General features: G+C 37.5%; 1 protein-coding gene across 21 annotated transcripts in view; it reads left to right on the top strand.

Moving 5' to 3' along the window:
* PBRM1 (polybromo 1) overlaps positions 1-21,952 on the top strand; it is a 66,325-nt gene that overhangs the window by 121 nt on the left and 44,252 nt on the right. For 11 of the 21 annotated variants that reach the window (XM_074152781.1, XM_074152780.1, XM_074152787.1 and 8 more), the window contains exons 2-12: positions 974-1,129; positions 1,869-1,966; positions 2,543-2,690; positions 5,013-5,156; positions 5,859-5,975; positions 6,554-6,622; positions 7,399-7,497; positions 8,686-8,771; positions 11,381-11,479; positions 12,907-12,998; positions 17,320-17,536. In XM_074152781.1, coding sequence (XP_074008882.1) covers positions 974-1,129; positions 1,869-1,966; positions 2,543-2,690; positions 5,013-5,156; positions 5,859-5,975; positions 6,554-6,622; positions 7,399-7,497; positions 8,686-8,771; positions 11,381-11,479; positions 12,907-12,998; positions 17,320-17,536 — 1,325 coding nt within the window. Of the gene's footprint in view, positions 1-973; positions 1,130-1,868; positions 1,967-2,542; positions 2,691-5,012; positions 5,181-5,858; positions 5,976-6,553; positions 6,623-7,398; positions 7,498-8,685; positions 8,772-11,380; positions 11,480-12,906; positions 12,999-17,319; positions 17,537-21,952 lie in introns of those variants that run through there. The other 10 variants (XM_074152789.1, XM_074152785.1, XM_074152777.1 and 7 more) reach the window with 5 other exon arrangements.

Genomic DNA, 21,952 nt, shown 5'->3' with positions numbered 1-21,952 from the left:
TATTAATTATTCCTGCCTTATTCACCTCATTTGTGTGCTTGAAATTAATTCTGTATCTAACATAAATGCTCTAATGCAGTTATGTTTTGCTGCCATACCTTGTAAATTAACTGAGTACTTCCTAGAAAAAATTCCTTGATTTGGTTGGAAAATGGGTATAGGCTAGGATAGATGGATCTATTCTGCCTTCAGCCTTTGAGAAAGCTACAAATAAAGATATTTTTATGATGCTGTCACTGGAGGTTGGGAAAGAACCAACAACTTGTTCTGTAAATCACCATAGTTGTTGGATGGTGGTTATTCATTTGTCACTGTTTGTATTGATAAATAGAAAACTATGGCCAAAAAAGGAGGTGGCTTTTGCTACTTCTTGATGTTTGAGCCATTCATCCTACACGTAAAGTAGGAGTGGTAGGTCGCACGGTGGTCCATACCTTTTTTTGGCTTGAATCTACAAGGTATTCAGTAGCTGTTTGACTTTTAGTTTGTAATATGTTTTGTTTGTGGGGTTTTTTTTTGTTTGTTTGTTTGTTTTGGGCGGTTTTGTTTGTTTGTTTGTTTTAATTTAAGTTGGAATGACCTGCTTTTATACCAGAGCTGAGCACTTGTCTCTGTACAGCTCTTTCCTTTAAAACAGCAATTGTCATTTAGTTATCATGCATGGGATGAGATACAAAAATGTAGATAGTTTAAGAATGTGTCCTAGTAAGAGCTGCTAAATTCATCTTCATCACTGCGAGCCCTCTGCTTTCTGACATTGCTGTCGTCAGTGGCTATAAAACTGTAGGACTGCTTTGATTTCCCTTTACTCCTGCCAATTCTCAAAAAGCTGGTGTTTAGACGTATGGCTTAACTGAACTGAAGTGTATAACAAACGTGATTCATCCTAAAGCATTGCTAGCTTCGCAGTTAGCTCTCAGCAGAGAGTTTGGATGCAATGCCATGAGTTTAAGAACATTTGTCTTCATTATAGAAGAAGTTGGATTCCATGGGTTCCAAGAGGCGAAGAGCTACCTCTCCTTCCAGCAGCGTCAGTGGAGGAGACTTTGATGATGGCCACCACTCCACAAATATACCAGGCCCAAGCAGAAAGAGGAGGAGACTTTCCAATCTCCCAACTGTAGATCCTGTTAGTACCTTTTTATTATGCACAACTTTTTCTTCTTGGGGATACTGTATCTCTCTGTCTGTGAAATGCTTGATTGGAAAATGGATGATCATATGTAGTACATATACACTGGCCCTGAATCCATTGCTGCCGTGGCTAAGCTTTGTTTAGAATCTTGTTCAGCTTTGACTTGCTCTTGTCTCCCCAGTTTCATCTTTTTCTTTCCCATTTTCCTTTTGCTGCTTTTCTTTTTTTGCCGATGATTTTAGCAGATGGAAGGATGATGGGGAAGGAGCTGAAATCATAACACGCAGAAGTTGAGAGCTGTGTCTGAATAGCAAATGCAGAGATAAGTGGGGAACAGCACAGGCAGTGATTGCTGAAGTGTACAATGTCTCTGTTATACCTTTGAATTAACAGTCTAATTTTAATTAATTGCAGGGCAGAAGAACCCCTGTCCTTGTTTTAGATGTCTATAAATTGGAGAGCATTGTACAGAATTAATTTACATTTTGGGTGTTTTACTTAGAATTAGCATTGAAAGAAAGCTTCCTATGTTCAAAAAAAATTAAAATTCTGCAGTACCTGGCTTTCTTGTCAAGTGTCGTTCTAATGTATGAGATCCACCGATTTCTTCACACTTCTGCTTTAGAGCACGCTGTGAATTGGCAGCTTGTCTTTCCCATTGTAAGCAGGCTTTGATTTGTTAGCTCCTTCAAATTTTCTCCTTTTGCATTACTTTATTGTTCTTGCATTTTAGATTGCCGTATGCCATGAACTTTACAACACCATCAGAGATTACAAAGATGAACAGGGCAGGCTCCTTTGTGAGCTTTTCATTAGGGCACCAAAGCGAAGGTAAGGATTATGGTTCTGGTTAAGACTTGAACTTGAGATTTAATCTGGGTGTAAGCAGATATTGAGGAATATTCCAGCATTAATAGCTGTGAAAAATTTAAGCTAAATTTGTCATAGTTTCACACCAGTGTTTGATCTGAGTATTTGATGTAATTATTCAGTGGGACATGCTAACATTAGTGCCCTTTTTCAGTCAAATACAGATATATCAAATTAATTTAAAATATTTCTTGTGCCATCTGCCTAAAACATCTAAGTTTGACTATAAAATATGCCACATGAGTGGTGGAATGTTATAGTAAGGGCATATCTTGGGAAGATTAATAGAAGTGACCCTTGAAAGTGCAGTAGATAGCAAGAGATTGAATTTTATCTTAAACTCAGAAAATTGAGGGTGATAACAGAATACGTAATAAAGTAAGCCTACAAATAGACCACTGTCCAGACCTTTTGGCTGTAACAAAAATGTATTGGAACTTTCTTTGTTTTATTTAGTCATAGACACATACAAACTTTAGTGCTTTGGTTTTGGTTTTACTTCCTGGAATATAATGCTTGTTTTTGTCATTGCAACAGAAATCAACCAGATTATTATGAAGTGGTTTCTCAGCCAATTGATTTAATGAAAATCCAACAAAAACTAAAGATGGAGGAATATGATGATGTGAATGTGTTGACTGCTGATTTTCAGCTTCTCTTTAACAATGCGAAGGCTTACTATAAGGTGAGGAAAATACTTATAGAGCCTTGATTTCATTGTAAAAGTAGTAGAGAAATGTTCAAATTCTTCCTCGGTTTGTCCAAGAGACTTTTCAGTTTAGCCTTTGTTATTGGTAAGAGAACAGCTCATGTCGTGGTTATTTGCATATATTTGCATAAGTTTGACCATATCTTTGTAAGATGTCCTAATATAGATTTCAGTAGAAAAATTGCTATAAAATAATGTAGGGAGGGTCTTCATGTAATTTTCCAATAAGAAAGCAAAAATAGAGATGTAAACAGAGAAAAATATTTTTCTATCAGAGCCTTCCTATTTTACAACACACTCTGCCTCCTTTTGAAGTAGAAAAAGGTGGGGTTTTTTTCCCCAAAAATAAGAGTTTATAAATAACAGCAAGCGTAGAGTAGGAGTGTTGAATCTTTCTGGTCCATTGGCCACTTAATAATATGAAAAAAAGGCATGTTGATCATCATGGTCAGTGATGGTAGATTGTGAGTGTATGTGACGATGTATTTCATCAAGGGTGCAACCCCCACGTGCAGTCCCCTAAACTGCATATGTGTTTTATTTTAGATGGTAATGGGTTTTATCGCAGTTGCTGTGAGGAAGTGGGAAAAAATTGGATTAATCTCGTGTAATGGAAGGCTCTGTTAAACATATAAACCAGTGAAACTGTATGTAGCGACTGAGACACAGCAAATGTAAAACCTTTCATATGTCTTTGACTTTGGAGATGATCCAAGTGACTGCTTTCTGAATAACCCAACCACTGTACCCAGGTGACATTCAGAAAAGCAACGTTTATTTTGTTCACATTTGTGCGTGTGTGTGTAGCTTTTTGAAAATCCATCAGGTTTATGGATTAATGCATTTGCACATTCTGGTTACAGTAAAAAAAGTACAAAGACTTCCAAATTCATTGTGTGCTCCTGAAGCTTTGCAAAGCACTCGCCCTTTAATGTTGGCTTTTTTATGGTTTCTACATGAGGGAGAGGACTTGATGGCAGGAAGAATGATTAGGCCTTTCCAAAATGTGCGCTGCCTTTGCCTACAGAACAGTGGACTCAAAATTATGCCCATATCATAAAAATCTTGTGTGTAGAATAGAAATGGGTAGCTGTCATTCTAGGATGAAGGAATGCTGACATTTCCAGAGAAACACGGAGTTGTGAGCTGAAGGTATGGCACACAAAACATAACCTCTTCTTTTTTCATCTTTTACCTTACTCACACAGTTCCAGTGACGCTTATAAAACAGGGACGACTGATTCATCGTCAAGGTCTTTATTGCAGCAGGTGTTTTATTTGCAATGCTAGATGAGAATGGAAACCTTTGGGGTTTTAGTATTTTGGGTTGGGTCTTACACTTTTAAGCATCTTGCATCAATATAGAAGGGAGCAGACTAGTGGAGCAGAATACCCTGTTTATCTGTTCCTCATAAATGACGCCTGGTCTAGCGTCTTGAGAATACTTAAGCCTAATAAGGTAAGCTTAAGAATAGTTCTCATATTGGTTTCTCATTTGTATTACAAGCTGTCAGAGGTTGAGAAAGTGAAGTAAGAAGAGCGTAATCTGCTCTGTACTAAGGTGGCATATCTGCAGTAATACCTGAAATAGAGGTTAAGTGACAGTGGAAAGAGAAAAAAACATTACCCAGAAAAAAAAGACTGCTTTTCCACTCTTACGTATTTTTCTAAGTAGTAATGTTAATAGGCACATGCTTGTCTGCCACTACCAGCTCTGTATTTATGAAACTTAATTTGCTGACTAGTGCTTCTAGCTCTTCCAAAAAATATACCTAGGTGTATACCCAGTATACAAATATACCCAGTAGCACGTTGTCAAGTTCTTTGGAATTCCGCAGTTAATGCTGAGTGTAAATCATTGCAGTGCTTTCAAAGATATTGGCACATTTATTGGCATTCTTCTTCCATAGAAACTATTTTTCAAGTGCCACGCAATGGCAGCAGGGTTGGTTTAAATCACATTTCTGGCATACTGATATTTAGTCTATTTTATTTATGCTTCAACAAAACCCGATGATTTCTCCACATTCAGCCAATAGGCTGGTCCAAGCCTCAACCCAAGTAGTTTTATTGCTAAGCTTTCTGAAAGACTTAGATGCTTTAGAGTGATATAGGTTGCGTTTTCTAGTGTTTATTGCGATTTTTAACATCTCTGTTGAAGAATGACTGAAGCAGGAATTTCTCAGGTTTTCTGTTATTTGTTTAATGCATTTAATACCTTTCAACTAGTGATGTATACATTTCCTTCAGGTAAGAACGATCTGAATTTTGAGTAAAATGTTTGGTTTGTCTTTGCAGCCTGATTCTCCTGAATATAAAGCTGCCTGCAAATTATGGGAGTTGTATTTGCGCACAAAAAATGAATTCGTTCAAAAAGGTGATGCTGAGGAGGAAGACGAAGATGAGGATGGGCACGACAATCAAGGCGCAAATTCAGAATTAGTAAGTGTGGGCCCGTCAGCTGCAGCTGGGCAGGCCACGGCTGTGTGTGTCAGCTGCCTCTGAGAGGGAGATTGGCCTCCGAATGGGGAAAAAAACATGAAGTATTTTTGTAGTTAAATTATGCCCCCAAAGGTACTTCTTGGAGAAGTTTATTAGTTAATAATTTCACCGCATTACATGTGTATTTCACTTTCACCTGTGAAAAAACCTTATAAGGTTTTCTACATGGGTAAAATGTGGTTCTGGTTTAGATGAAACTAATATGATGTGTGCTTGATATCATGCCAACACTGAGGTTTGATGCAAGCAGGCTTCATGTCTGATGGCATCGTTTTCCAGCCTGTGTCCCGTTGGGTTAGTGCAGCTGTTCCTGAAGTGTTTTATAAGCCAGACACGATGATAGGAAGTTTGGGCTTGTCTGGTTTTTGTGATGTTGGGATGCATGTTTTCATTACTGTTGACAACCAAGTCTGTTCTAACAATACATAATGTATGTCTGACAGTCTGCAGTGTAAATATGAAATTAGTTTTCTCGTGTGCTTTACCTAAATGGATCAACAATGTTGTTTTCAAAAGTTGCATCCGTGCTTTATAGCTCATTTTTTCTGTCTTTGAAAAGTAAATTCCTATATTTCAGTGCAACTTGAAGCGCTCCACTATGGCTGCTATTAAAACTTCTTCTGATTTCATTGCTTCCATTAGTCATCTCCAGGTTACCTGAAGGAAATTCTTGAACAGCTTCTCGAAGCTGTAGCTGTTGCCACAAACCCATCAGGACGCCTTATAAGTGAACTGTTTCAGAAACTTCCTTCTAAAGTGGTGAGTATTTTAGTAGTATTGGTTGTGTTCTAAGTTGGAAACCTGGACATTTCTATAGCTGATGTTACATGCTATGATGGGCACACTCAGGATGCAGTTCTTTGTTGCTGTCTCATCAGTGGCAAACTCCAGCTGGTTTTAGAGCTTCCCTCCCTTCTTTGCCCCTACCCACTCGTTCCCAGCCCTTCATTGCAGATTGGGGATTGTCCTGGTTTGCCAGTTTAGGCAACTGGGGGTTTTTTTGGTGCAGAGTTTTTAATCTTTTTAAATATGTCTGATTTCACCATTCTGTTTCAGGATGCGTCATGAGAAATTTAACCAGCAAAATAAATACTCTAAAGAACATCACCACGTATTTGGCTTTCAATACAGACAGAACTGTTTCTTTATGTCAGTTTATTGATGAATTATAATTCCTCACCTTGTGATCTGGCTCCCCAAAATTGAAGCCTAGTGCTATGTTTATGAGGCTTACACTGTTCTTATTTGTAATTAATCTAATAACTTATTCTATGAGCTACTAGAACAATAGTTCTGTGACTGTGTATAGTAATATGTGCATTATTTTTGTTTTCCAGCAATATCCAGATTATTATGCAATAATAAAGGAGCCCATAGATCTTAAAACTATTGCCCAAAGGATACAGGTACAGTATGAGCATATTGATGTGTCAGAGTATAGACTTGTTTAACAGTAGGCATTCTAAAATTGTTAGAAGCCAAAGTTTATGGCGGTAGGAAAGGCAATGTGTTTTTTCCCCTGCTATTTAAAAATCTGAATGCTCCGCTGATTTAATGTTCTGCCCTGGGTTAACGCTGCAGAAGTAGCTGTGTTGAAGATCAAGCATTGTAAACTGTAGTGTGCTGGCATTGAGCCTGAATACTTTGGGTTCCTTGATGTTTGATGGTTTAAAGTAGTTCCTTGGCAAGTACTTCTAATGTAAAACATTGAGGTATTGAAGCTTGGTTGTGCATTATCATCACCTACTTTTGTTCCAGTGCTATAAATAGATGTTTTGTACTGATGCATTTTTCATCTTACTTCTCCAGTGATTTGAAATACTGTTCTGTAATTCTAGTATTTTGTATAATAGTGAGGGATAGCACGTAGAGTAATTGAACTAGAGAATAAAGGTAAAATAATATTTTGTCAGAATCCTTTAAAATTAAAATAACCTAGTATAGTAAGTATTTTTTCAATCTTTTACTTAGCATTCATAAGCTCTATAAGGACTTGTGTTTGTTACATTCTTTCTTGATTACTTTTTTCCAGATACTTATCTGTCCTCTATATAAATATGTTCTTGTTTTTATATAAATATTCCCTTTATTCTGCGTGAATTGCCTTTGCTTTTCAGTATTGATTTAGTTCTCATGCTATCCAAAGGTTCCCGCTTTAACCAGTTCTATTTTTTTTGTATAGAATGGAACATATAAAAGCATTCATGCAATGGCCAAGGATATAGATCTTCTGGCAAAGAATGCCAAAACCTACAATGAGCCTGGATCACAAGTATTCAAGGTTAGTTTCAGTTGATCATAGTTTGATTTGAGGTCAGATTTTTAGTATTACCTTCTGTGCTGATTGATCCTTATTTAATCTTTAATATATGGCCCTAAAGACTCTGTTTGCTTTTTGTTTTGGTTTTTTTTTTTTAAAATAGCTATTAGTGGCTTTTCCCTTTTTTAATATTGTTTTTAGTATAATTGGGGTGTATGTAATTTCTTTCTTCTTGAGGTATATGATTTTTTCCAATTAAAATTTATCTTGGGATATGAGTTATGTGACTTCATTGGAGGAGTGGGGGATTCCTGTACATGTGATTTAAGTTGAAATAACTGAAACTACAGGTCCCAGTGAGAGCAGTAGTGCTCAGCTGTTATCTCTTTCCAGATTGCAGGAACTGTTTATGGTTTTCATCATAAGCTTCAAAACCAGAGTCGTGCCTTCTTTGCATAGTTTTGGAAGATCGTCTTCCATTTAGCCATTTTTTTGTGACCAAATTGCACCGCCTGTCTTTTTCATACTTAGTTCACCAGCATTTTGTATACAAATTATCACATTGCTCTTTCTCTGGAAGTAAGAGAATTTCAGTGGGAAATTATTCCTTCATGTGCTCAGATGTTAAGGTCTTTGTAGTGTATATATATAAATATATATACCTCGTATATGTTTAACACTATTTTATAAGTGGCTCTTGGACTTTTCCAGTTGCACTTCTCTTTGGATGGTAGTATCAGTTCTCAGCAACATTTCTCACACTTGTAACCTCACTCAAAACTTGTAATCTCTATTTTGTAAACTGTTACTCTGAGTATTGAGTCCAGGGGTGTAGAATGAGAGCGAGCAAGTATTGTAAAGCTCAGTAACGATAGTAGCTTTTTGATTGCAAAGGCACAGAATCTCATTTGCCTGTTTAGTTCAAAATGGTATTTGTGTATATTTGCAGATTGTAAATTTTTTTTTTTAAAGGTTGCAACAAAAAATGACTTCGAAGCTACTCAGCTGTTCTATTCAGTTTTTACAGGCCATTGTGGGTGTATTTCAGGCAGACTTTGTTCTATGCTTCATTTCTGATGCAAAAAAAATTTAAATCTAAACGTAAAAACCCCTTCATTTTTGGTTTAGATTTTTAGATAGATGGATATACCTGACTATAACCTTTTTCACTTTCACCATTAAACAAAAAAAAATTCCTTTCATTGACAGGATGCAAATGCGATTAAAAAAATATTTAATATGAAAAAGGCTGAAATTGAACACAGTGAGTTGGCCAAGTCAAGTCTCCGAATCAGGTACTGCAAATAGAGTTCTTTTTATAATGTCATATAAAAATCTCTATAGATGTTCCCTTAATTTTGCTGTGGAGAATACAGTGGGAAATAATTGTTTGAAAACTTAGTTTATTGTTGTTTTAAAACTTACAAATCATAAAAGAGTTCTTGGAAGGGAGCTTTTTATTGAAATACTTCTGTGGTGAAATATTTCTGTGGTGTACTTGATTATGAAAGACAGTGCCAGTGGATCTTTTATAACTTATGGCCAATGTCCACCACGTGTGTTTCTAATTTAATAACAGAAAAGGAATAGCTAGGAACAAGGTGCTTCATCATGCTTGCTTTATGAAAAATGCTGGATATTCTTGAACCTTGTTAGGAGCTGAAACATAAGAGCTCACAATTAATTAGGTAGGGGCAGAAACATAGGAACAAGATGTCAGGCGAAAGATATCTAGAGGGAATTCCACATTATATAAACTCCTGTTTGAAAACCAATTTCTAGCTATGAAAAGAGGCACATGACACTGAAGATCTGGACGTATTAGTCAGTGAAGCATAGATTTGGTTTTGAACAGGCAGGTTTAAAACACTGTTGGTAGCTCTAATTTGTTTCATGGGATGATTTTATTTAGGAAACGGCATTTTCTTCCTGTGAAAATCCATATTGTACAGAGCAGCAATGCAGTCATTTTAGGTGTTTCTTATCTGAAATGCAATTAGATTTCTACTTGTATAAACTTTTTACTTATAAGTAACACTCAAAAGTGGGTTTAGATATTATTTGCTAGTATGAGTTGTGTAATTTATCTAAAAAAATAAAGCAACGTCTTGTAAATCATCCAAGGAGTTGGCAAACTCTTTACAAGGTGGACGCTCTGTATGTATTTGAGCTGTTTGCTGGTACTTGATGCTGGAAAATAACTTCTCTGATTTCCTGCCAAGGTTTGTATGGTACAACTGAAAACACTAGCAATCCCTTACTTTACTGAAAGGTAGTTTAAATTATTTTGTTGTCTGAAAAATGTGTAGATATTGTCAGTATTAAAAACGTTGCCTAGGATTATTACATCTTAAAGAAATGGAAGTTACCTGATTGATTTTTACAGTTTGGTGCTTTGAGACATTCAATCTATGAAGTGGTTTTTCTGGTTGATTTGGTCAGCCTTAGTGTGCTTCCCATGTTTGGGTGAATCATTGTTGAAGCATAAAAAAATATAAAAGCAGAAATACTACTAGGGAGTAATTCCTGACACATATTTTAATAATTTTCCTTCTTAAAAGTATGTGTAGTGCCAGATGACCTTGATTCTACAGACACTGAACGTACATATGTATTTGCTTTCAGTAACTAGAATTACATATAGGCGTAGAGGTTTTGTATTTAAATTGTGATTTTTGTTTTTCTCACTGCGTTGGCCATTGATGAAGCTCAGGATGTCACTTGTGTCATGTTTAATTTTGAGTTTTAACTGTTTTTCTTCAAAATAAAGCTGTTAGCATAAGAAGGGATGACAGATAAATCACACTGGTATTTGTTAGTTGAATTCCTCTCTTGCACTGCCAACCCATTTCCACTTCTCAGCTACCTTATTCTATGTGTTCTCTTATGTACTGTGTTCTCAACAGACCTGCAAATCCTGAAGTAATCTAAATGTCAGAATAATTGACAGCTCCCTCCTTTGTTTCTCTAACTTGGCAAAAAAAAAAAAAAAAAAAGTGTAATGCCTGAAGCAGGCTACAATAATATGGGGCTGAATGCAAAAAAAGTTGCAGTGAGAAAAAAGTATCATGAAAAGCAAACCTTTCACCTGCTGTTCTGCATTTCACTGGGTGCTTTTTTTATCGAACCATTATTCAGTTTTTGTTTCTTTCTGCTGAATCTACATCACAGAATCATTACTTTTTATTTAAAGTCCCAACTGCTTAATTGTCTCAAAGGGGGAAGGTCTATTGCTGATTTTGGTAAAATACCCCCATAAGTTCATTTAAAGTTAATTTACTATATTTTTCTTCTGAATTTACATCTGGTTTTCTTTGTCATTGATGGATCAGGCTCAAATTCATCATAACGCTACTAACCTAAGTTCTACAGACATGTTGTCTCTGTGTCAGAAGTCTGCTTTTCTATTGCAGAGTTCATTGTATCCTTTGTCATACTAAATTGCTCTTTGTTGGTGCATTTAACTGTCTTCCCTTAAATAAAATGGCAAAAGGAAGTTGCTTGACAATATGCACTGTCAAGCAACTTGATGCTGATTTTGTTAAGTATTGATAAAACCTGACTGGATCAGCATGATTAGCTTTGTCTGGATGCTAAGGAACATTTTGTTGGCTGCTTTCACTGCTGTTGTAGGCTGAGCTGCGTGTAGAGCTATTAATCCTCAATCTAAATGTTGCCTTCCTCTGACTTCATAAACAAAATCGATATTAATGCTGGGGCCCTAAATGTATCTTAATATTACTTTACTTTTAGCTTTAAAACATTTTTATATCTGTCTCTGAAGCTTTTTGACTGATCCTTCAAAGTAATTCTGTAAAAAGCTTTATCCTTGCTGCATCTTTTCTTGGGTCTAAGGTGGGCCTCTTTTTTTCCCCTTTCCTTGGCTTGTCTCTTCTGCGTTAAGGACACCATCAAATTTGGCCGCTTCCAAGCTGACAGGTCCTTCCTCACAGGGTAAAGGCAGTGTTGGTGATGAGAGAAATTCTTCTAACAAATATTATCGGTAAGTAAATTGTGGATTTAGCAGAAAACCTGGATCCTCGTCATATGGAAATAGTAAAATTTTGGGTTTTGGTTTGGTTTTTAGTTGAGAGTGCCCTTCAATATTGACTCAAATACTTTTGACATTCAAATATATTTCAATCAAATATCTATTAAGTATGATTCAATAAGTTACTTCGCTATAATTACTCTTCCATGTTTGATTCTATATTTAGCATTTCAAAACACCTGTCATAAAATATTCTGTGTGCAATTATTTCCTTAGAAGTGTTCTGAAGAACAATATGCTAAGCTTGATTGCAAAATAAAGCAGGAGAAAAAAACCTTGGAAATATCTTGTAAACCTAGAAAAATTGTATTTGGAGACTAAAAAAATAACAATAAGTAGGACTAAATAATTAAGAGATGGATAGTGGAAACCCATGAAGCCTGTAAAAAGAAAGTATTGCATTTGAGATGCATTTATGGCAAACTTGCTGAGTAGGCTGGTTTACTGGAGGCTTTCTGGGTTTTTTCTGTTGAGAATTTTGGTACCTACCAGAGGTCTTGTGTCTGCAGTCTCTGGGTTACTGTCTCGAAACTCTACTATTCCTGGCTACTTCCCTGGGTGTATGCTCTGAAACCATGGTTGGACACAGCAGCTGTAGGGGTCTTTAAGGGATTGAGCATTAGTTCAGAGTTGGTGTCGTTTTAAGCAACCCATCTGCTTTTTCCCAGTGTTCACTTTGCTCCCACAGGGCAAAGCTGAGCCCGTTGCTGGAGATGCCTAAAGAGGTGACCTAGTCAAAAAGCAGAGATTGTCAGGCGTAGCCTACAGGGTGGGTATGAAATGCTGTGCCCCAAGTTTGGGACACCAGCGAGGAAGAGAGGGATGCTGAAGAGATGTGAGACCGTAGCCAGCACAGATGCTGATTTACTCCACTTAGAAAGCAGAGGAAGCTGCTTCACGTACAGGCAGCCTGTGTGCTGAAAATGCCTAAGGTGGGGATGGGGGAATGGGAGAAGATGGCACACACCTTACAGCGGGCTGAATTCCTTCATGTAGGCAAACACCTATAAAACAGGATCAAATAACAAAGTTATTAATTGGGAGGAATTTGTTATTATGCTCTTTTCTTCCCTAATAATTCAAAAACTCAATTATCTCAAATAGGACAGAAGATAGCCAGCTTGAGCTGTAGCTTTCTGATTCCATGTCCAGTTTTTCAGTTTGACGGACCGCCTCTTAAAATAGAGGGTTGTTAATGGTTTCTCTTGTTAAGGGCTCCAGTCTTTTCTTGCATAGTCATGTCTGTAGTCCTGATAATGTAGGCAACTGTCAAGAGCTTCACTTGTTTACTTACACACTCTGTCTGACTGTTAGTGATTAATATGATATCCCTTTTTTTAAAATTTCACGGTTTTTTTTTTAATTTTTCTCTTTTATAGTAACAAAAGATCAGCCCAAGGGGATCGTTTATCAGCAATAACCATGGCGTTGCAGTATGGATCAGAAAGTGATGAGGATGCAGCTTTGGCTGGTAGGAACTGTAATACAGTTTCTCTATTTATTTTCTTTAATTAAAATATTTGGAATAAGCAAAACTGTAGAGCTCCTAATACATTCAAATATCTTTATTTCAAAAATATTTTACATTGTTTCCAAGCTCAGCATGTAATTCTGTTAGCCTCCAATCCTTGTTTCCTCTAAATATGAACTCACAGATGTACAGCTGGTAAGATAGGGTAGGCCAAACTTGCTCGCATGTTTTGAATTTATCGTGTGCGTTTCCAAGTACGCTTATCCAAGCTTTAGGAAACTATTGCTTGTTTTTGTTGCTCCTAATACGAAACAGAAGAGGAGACAGTGGAGAGGACATTGGGCATTCCTTGCAGTAGAAGAGATTCAGTGCTGCAATTGTTTGAGAGAAGTCTCGCTCACACTGGCTTGTTCTCTCTTGCTTTCTTGTACCATTGGGTCTTCTAATAAAACCTGACAGGTTTTATGTTTTTAAGGTGAAGGTAATCTTGAGGTATAAGGATAGATAAGTGTTAGAACTGAATTTAGAAATACCTGGTCTGGCTTAACAGTCATGAAATCTTGCCTGAAGGTTTATGTTGAAACAAAAGCACATAAAAAGGCATGCTTTCATACAGCATCCTTAGTTTTATAATAAGCATGCTTTAGCATTATACTATAAGCATATATGCTGTACTATATGCATTATATCAGATATTTCAGTATCGGTCATAAATTGTTATAGGTTGTCTTTTAAGTCAGCCTGTCTGGGTAGTTACATTCTCAGTAACTTCCTTGCATTCATCTGAGAGCAGGTTTCCGAAATGTTTTTGTACATATGCTGTTGGGGTTTTTTTTGTTGTTTACATTATTTCTGCATTGATGTGAAATGATGCATCTCTTCAATATATATTTTTTGGGATGTATTTCACACCTGGTAATTGAATTGTACTCACCACTGGTTTCCAGTGGATGGATATGCGGTAGAATTTTTTGGATCATTTTAGGTCTTGCTGCAAGCAAAAGCATTTTTATTCCTGGTTAGCCCAGAGCTCAGTTATTGCTTTAGAGCAGCTGCTTTCTGGGAGGTGTGAGGAGTATTTATTAGCTTGGTTTGGCATGATTCTTAGCCGCTATTTTTGCAAATTATACTTGTGTAAAACCACGTAGCTTTTTACGGCTTTATGTGATTTAAATTCTTGAAGTGATAGAACTACTTTCAGGTGCCACCTGTACTATGGATATTATTGTCATTTTCACGGGGCCTTTCTTACATCTGAGATTTTTGCCTTGCTGCTGTTGAAGCTCTCTCCTTTCTTTATTGCATTCACCTAAGAGGCAATGTCAATTTTTTTGGCAGCCCTTTGTGACCTGTAAGATTTTCTGTCCCTCCTACATACTACTTGGACATCTCTATGTTTTCAGTCTCTAGAGGAAAAGGATTTTTATTTAAACCAGGTGGTCTTTTTCTTAGTTGCTCTGTTATCTCATCCTTTTTCCTTCCTCTAACACTCGTTAAAATAAATGAGAACTAGACTGCATGACTGAACATGAAGGGACCTTTCTCCTCGATATAGAGAACTAAATCTTGATGAGCTTCTTTGATTGTAGCAGTTGCCTAAGGAATGAGCAATATCTGGAGTTTATCCTCACAGTTTCAGAGGGTGTCATGGTGTGATGGAGCTTGTATATTTCCAGCTCAAATGTAGGAGGGCATGAGCAGCTTCTGCAGCTCCCTTGCTCCTCGCTATACATCTGTAGATCCTCTCTCTCTGCTCTTTTTCTGCCTCATCGAGTCAGAATACTCGTATATGATATATGAGTTTATATCTGATAATAAAGCTCAGTTGCAGTTGTAAATTAGATGGCTTCCTCCTTTTGCAGTGAAGTCAATGTAACAGCATTCCGTTATGAAGCTGTCCCTTCAGTAGGAAACAGTCACTGTGCTATGAAATGAACAGCAGGAAATATATTTTGGTTGGGACTATTGAACAGCATATATTTTGTGGTTATGGTTTACTGTGTGTTTGTGGTTTTTTTCTCTATCTGCTAACTGTAGTTGTGGTAACAGCTGCACGAAAGGGGAATAACTGACTGTTACTCTCCACGGACAGTGTGTGCTTGGTGGGGACGTGGGACCTGGCGCTACTGCATATTAAAGAATCTACAGTCTTGCGTTAGACTGTTTATTCCACAGCAAAATACGGATTTTTCTGTTTTGTGATCTGAATAGTACATTCTTCTTCAGTTCTTAAGATAACAGGCTTCATATCAGGAGAACACTATCATTTTCTGAATATGTAAGAACATGCAGTGTTTGACACATCACTTTTAAAGAAAATACACATCATAATCAAAATGTTTATAGCTGTGTTACAGTATTACATAAACACTTTCCTTTTAGTTCCTGTTTAATTTACTTAGTTTTTTTGTTTTTTTTTTTTTTTTAGGGAATGCCTTGTGTTCTACTTTTAGTACAAAGAAAGTACTTTTCTTACTTAGGGTATTGAACTGCTCTGTTGCTGGCTGCCACGTGTCAGAGAACAGCAATATACTTGATTAGTTTCTTATTTTTTCTCTTTCATAAAAACAAGTTCATCTGCTTTTTCTATTCTGTTTCTTACTTTTTGACAGAGCACTTGGAACTGAACTGTTTGAGTTAAACAAAACCAAAGACAATATTTTGCTGCATAATCTGTTTTGGAAACTTGCTTTACCTGATAGCATTCTCTTAGCCGTTAATCTTTATCTCCATGTTCAGGTTGATGTGTTAGGTACAGGAAAACATAGTGCTACCTCCAATCTTTTGCTTCTACCCCAGTTATTCTGTCCAGCTGCTGCTTTGCTGGCTGCTGTGTAGTAGACACTAGGCCATTACGAGATGCTGATTGGCATACAGATACATAATTAGGATCATTTTGAGTGTCTTCCCCGAGTCGGTAATGAACATCTTCGTTATGTGTTTGCCTATCTACTGAGGTCTGCTTGTGTTTTAGCTTGCATCCAGCTTTTCTGGTAGGACCCATACATCATCTGCAATGTCAGACTGCAGAGGAAAAATGATAGTACTATGTTGTTATGCAGTCAGTGTCCCTTGGCTTTGTCATCATTTCAGTATGTCTTTACTGAACTTGGATAGAAAGCTTGAAACGTTGCCAGCCTCCACTGAGCAATAAGGAAAATGCCAGCTGGAAACTTGGCCTGGGTGTTAGAGAACTGTCTTTTGTAACTGAATTACCCAGTGTGTCATCTGCCAAGCTTTCCTTCAAACCTTAATTCATAAGAGGGGAAAAAGGGTGAATAATTTAACTCTAGTATGTGCAAAACCACATAGATTTTATGTTATACCTGTCTGCAAGGTACAAATTACACCGGTTTTGTTACTGAGAAGTGTGGAAGGATTGGCCGATTATTGCTTCCCATCCTGTACCAACGTTTTTTATGCCAGTTGTGTTTCTGTTGCCCGTGTAATGTTTCTCCTAATTTTATCAACAGTAAATGTTAGTGCTTCATAGTATTTATTTCGTTTATTCTAATCCTGAAGTGTAATATATCCTTCATATAGATAACTAGAAAAGTTTGCTGTGAAATTTGTAAATACTTTATTATGAAATGTTTATGCTAATTATATAATAATTCTAAAATATTTATTTCTTCTTAATTTTACTGCACACGTTAGAGGTGCACCTTCAGGCTTTAGCATCAGTTTTTTCTGCTGAACTTCACAATTTTTGAAATGAGCTGTGATTAATATGGTCTAAAGGATTATAGAAGTTTTGAAGTAATCTTTTTTTTTATACATGCAAAAGTTTGTTTTTGATTTGGCCATTTTGCTTAACTGGTTAGGCACATTTGAAAATTCCAGACGTGGTTTGTCAATTTGTATTCTTGTAGTGAGCTTTTGTCAGATAGCAGAGTGGCAGTAGTTCAATATTTGGCACAAATGTTAGTATTAATGATTTGATGAGTAAATAAGGATGTGGCTGTTGTAGAGGTAGTGTGTGATTGAATAGTGCTGTTATGTAGTCTCATATATGAACAGTTCTCAGCATGTGTAGGTGGCACGGGTGTATTACCAGTGACAGAACTGAAGTCTCACATGACAAGAGAGATTGCAATATCTAGATAAAGTGCTTTTTTTTTGTCAGCTTGAGCCTCATAAGATATATTTGTGATGTCCTTTTCTGAGGTGTAAATCTGACTGCCAGAGAGTGGCTGAACACCCTCTGTTGAGGCACTTCTTTTTCTTCTGGTTTAGATCTTTATTCATTTGAAAAGTCAACCAAAAAACCCACTCTTAGTTGTCCTGCTGAGTTTCCCATTTTTCCTTTCTCTCTCTGCAGCTGCTGCTCGTTATGAGGAGGGAGAATCTGAAGCCGAGAGCATTACTTCCTTCATGGACACTTCTAATCCACTTTATCAGCTTTATGACACGGTTAGAAGTTGCCGAAATAATCAGGGCCAGCTCATATCTGAACCCTTCTTCCACTTGCCCTCCAAGAAAAAGTATCCTGATTATTATCAGCAAATTAAAACACCTATTTCATTGCAGCAAATCAGGTAAGAAAACTGAATGCAAAGTGCATCTGGTGGGAAACTAGTCAAGGGTTTCTTTTACTTCCAGAATCCTGTCTTGTGGTCAAGTTGTCAATACCTACTGCAGTATATACCGTCTTTCCTCTACATTTGGTTGCTTCTTGTTTCAACTCAGTCTACACCAGCCTTTTGATCATCTTTTATAGATGGTTGCCGTTGGGTTTATTTTCCATGGAGTTTCATTTGTAATGTGCCTGAAACGTTGCCATATCAATAATTCTGGCGGTTGGGTGAGCAGCAGAGATGAAAGCTTCTGCAAAAACCACCATTGTTTTTCCTTGACCCTGATGGCTTGGTTACCTCTTACTGCCATGGTTTTTAAATTAATAGTCTTTAGCAATGTGAATTGTAGAACGAGGGTTGCAATTACATTCCTTTTGTCTAGGTCACAGCAGAACCGTGGAGAATAATTACTTTCATTCATGATGTAGCTAGTGTGGACTGAAGTACCAAAGCAGCACACCATTTGTAAATCTGTGAGCCGTGAAAGGTTCATCAACTGGCAGATGGCAGATGTTGGATTAAAAACCCGAGTAAAAAAAAAAGTGAGCAATAGCTTTCTTTAGCGGTCCAAGATAAGGTAATATCATGGATATCTGTCATGATCCTGAGTACATTAATAGACTTTAATGGCAGTAACCAGCCTCGGGTGGCCCTGATCTCCTGCCCAGTGGCCCCTGGGGCTCCAGTCCCTGCCTGAGCTACACTGCAGGATGCTGGTCCTCCAGCTTCAGAGAGTGAGGACTGGACCCAACACTGTTCACATGTTTGTAATCCACTCTAATACATAAATCTGTAAATTTTAGTTATACCATAATACGATCTGCTAGACGTGGTATAATTGTTGAATAAGCAGTGTCTTTGTTAAATCAGAAAGTAATAAAGGTGGAGTTTTGGATTTTTTAATTTTTATTTCTTTTTAACTTGTCAGAGGGTGTTTTGCACGTGCTGGGGAACAAGTATGGAGCTGCCACACTGGTTATCTATCCATTTTTTCTTATCTCTTAGTACAGCTGTTGGCTTGGCAAAGAAAGTGTCTTGTCTTGAATGAAGCACAAAATGTACTTGATAGAAAAAAAAAAAAGGGTGAAATTGAGAAAAATCAATGACAGTTGCCAGGGAGCTTTTTGTCTGAATGTACCAAAGAGTATTGGCTCAAATTATGTATAAACAGATTTAATTAGAAGAGACCTTCCATTAAAAATATACTTTATATCAGTTATAGGACAAATAATAAATAAAGCTGCATTTCTGCTTTCCTTACAGTATAGGCAGGTTGTATGTGGCTGTGTGAGCAGAACGGAAATGCACACAAATGTACAAAGAACTGTAGAAAAAAATGACTTATTGCCTGAGACCTTAGAAAATAGAGACAGACTTTTTAGAAGTAGTGTATGTAGCTCAAAAGTTAAAGTACAGTATTTATTATAGTCTGACTTGTTTTAGCAAATTCTGAAATTCAACTCTTCTTTAAATTACCACATAATCTTGATGTGCTTTAGGGAAAACTGAAGCTAGCATGGTTTTACTGATATTGCAAATATGTCTTTAGCTATTCAAAACTGCTGGTCATTAGGGGTGGAGATTTTTTTGTGGGTTTTTTTGATGGTGGTGGTGGTGTTTTTTGTGTTTTGGGGTTTTTATTGAGATGTGCATACAAAGAGCATATCTTCTATTCACAGACAAGGGCAGAAAAGTTAATTGTCCCAGTGAAGAGCTGAAGGTGTTGGAGTAAAGCCTGGCATTTCTGTCTCATACCTGTTTCGCTTTGGCATCTGGCTGCCTGGGCCATCCTGCCAGAGCGAACTGAGAAATGTGTGGCTGTGGCAAACTTTATAGCTAGTCATATGTTTCAGGAGTTTGTGTGTGTGTTAAATGCAGGAAACCCCTTATAAAATAATATGTGATGTCTAGAGGGAGAGTATGGGTATGTTTTCTTTTTAGGAGATGTATGTTTTACCTGTCTCAGCCTCTCAATCACTTTATGAACATTTGACCTCAGTCATTTCAGCCAAGTGCTGATCCCAAGCTGTTCCTGGATGTGGGAGGTAACCCTGCTGATGGCTTTAGTTTTCTGCTAGTTTCCTCCTGACGTGCTCTTTACGGAATCACAGAGTAGCTGAGGTGAGAAAGAACAGCATCTAGTCCAGCCCCTGGCTGTAGCAGGGACGCCCAGAACCAGTTGCCCAGGACTATATCCAGTTGGTTTTCGAATATTTCCACAGGTGGAGACTCCACAACCTCCCTGGGCAAGTAGTGCCAGTGCTTGACCACACTCACAGTAAAAAAAAAATAATTTTTTTTTTTCTTGTGTTCAGATGAAATTTGATGTGTTTCAGTTTGTTCCAATCATTCCCTCCCACCAGATGCTCATACACACTCCGGTGAGACTCTCCTGCCTCAAACAGGACAAAACTCAGAGCTGTAGAAGAAGAATATCCTATTTAAATAGAAAGGCATGACACTGTGAAGGCCGTGACTTTCAGATGTGGTAAAAATGCACAGTGTGTGCAGGAGGTTATTTTGCAAACTTTAAAAAAAAAAAAGTGTGGAGGTTATTTTGCAAACTTAACGTTGCTGATGAAAAGTCATTCTGTAATTACAAATGACTGGAAGAGAATAGTTGGGAAATAGCACAGTGTGTTCGGTTACCCAGTACGTCAGTGCTAGATCCCAGCATGCTTACAAGAACTGTGTTCCTTAGTAAATTTTACAGCTTTAGAAGGTGTGATCCCTAAGGCAAGTGGCTCAGGCTTTTCTACGCAAGAGGCAGGACGTGCCCTAGGGAATTCCCTGGCTGCAGTTCCCTCCTGACACACACATGAGGCTGATGGGGGTGCCCAGGCACCAAAATCCGTATCTTCATTGGCACACACCACTGTCTTGTGCTCCAGGAAGCTGGGGTTGTATTTGAGGTTTAAAAAAGTGTGTGGATCCAGCGGAAAATACGGTTGGTTTTGTGTGATGTCTATTATTTGAGGATTTGAAACGCGTTTTTCTTGTGAACCTACATCCTGTTGAACAATCGTCTGCAAGATAGGAATTCAAGTGTTACATTTCACTGCACTGGGATGTGTTGAGGTTCTCCTGAAACTGTAAAATTTGTGGTGGCTCTTGTTGCCTTTGAATTAATTATTAATTACTTGAGTTGAATTTATAGAAAATATGACCTGGTAAAGCATATTTTGCCTTATAACTTAATCACTTCCAGTAATATGGCAAATAAAGGAGTGGAACTTAACTTGAAATAATTGAGACTGCTATCTGGCTTAAAGCCTGAATAGTTTATTGAGATTTTTTTTTTTTTAAATAACAGCTTAAGCCCAATACAAATTAAGTTCTTAATTAAAAAAAATTACATTAATATTTTATTATTACATTGACTTTGGAAAAATAATAAGTCACTGTGTTACAGTTTACTTAATTTCTGAATGGGAAAATATTCTTTGCAGAGAACATTATGTCTCTGTAATATTTAGAATACCTTGCAAATTTTCACTTTATCTGAGATTTAGCAGTTCTTTCATTCATTTTTTTCACTTAATATAATTTAATATTTGTTGAATGTTGTACGGTTTTAAAATGTTCTGTAGGTCTAAGCAATTTTCCTTCCTTAGGAAGTACTTTCAGAGCATATCATATGTATGGCCTTTATAAAATCACAGGTTCAAGTAAAGAAGGTTCTGGACATACTTTATAAAAAAAAAAACTATTTCATTCCTCAATAGGGCATTTGTCAAATGCCTTTATTGCATGCGTTCTGTGATACAGTGTTTTTTCCCCAAAGAGGCTGGAGTAGCCTCTGGACTTGACAGTTTCAGAACAAGAGAAAAGAAGTTACATGTGTTTGAATAGTTTTTTTCCTTGGAATTTTTTAGGCATAGTGTCTGACTAATAAGATGGATCTACACAAGGGCAAGTGTAGGGTGCTGCATCTGGGGAGGAATAACCCCCTGCACCAGTACAGGTTGGGGGCTGACCTGCTGGAGAGCAGCTCTGAGGAGAAAGACTTGGGAGTCCTGGTGGACAACAGGGTGACTGTGAGCCAGCAATGTGCCCTTGTGGCCAAGAAGGCCAACGTCATCCTGGGGTGCATCAAGAAGAGTTTGGCCAGCAGGTCGAGGGAGGTCATCCTCCCCCTCTGCTCTGCCCTGGTGAGGCCCCATCTGGAGTACTGTGTCCAGTTCTGGGCTCCCCAGTTGAAGAAAGACAGGGAACTGCTGGAGAGGGTACAGCAAAGGGCTACAGAGATGGTCAGGGGACTGGAGCATCTCTCTTACAAGGAAAGGCTGAGGGACGTGGGTCTTTTTAGTCTGGAGAAGAGAAGACTGAGGGGGTATCTGATCAATGCCTATAAATACTTAAAGGGTGGGTGTCAAG

Source organism: Numenius arquata, chromosome 8 (assembly GCF_964106895.1).
Source record: "Numenius arquata chromosome 8, bNumArq3.hap1.1, whole genome shotgun sequence".
Taxonomy (NCBI): domain Eukaryota; kingdom Metazoa; phylum Chordata; class Aves; order Charadriiformes; family Scolopacidae; genus Numenius; species Numenius arquata.
The sequence above is the reverse complement of the archived record's forward strand: the minus strand, read 5'-3'. Positions and strand labels throughout refer to the sequence as shown.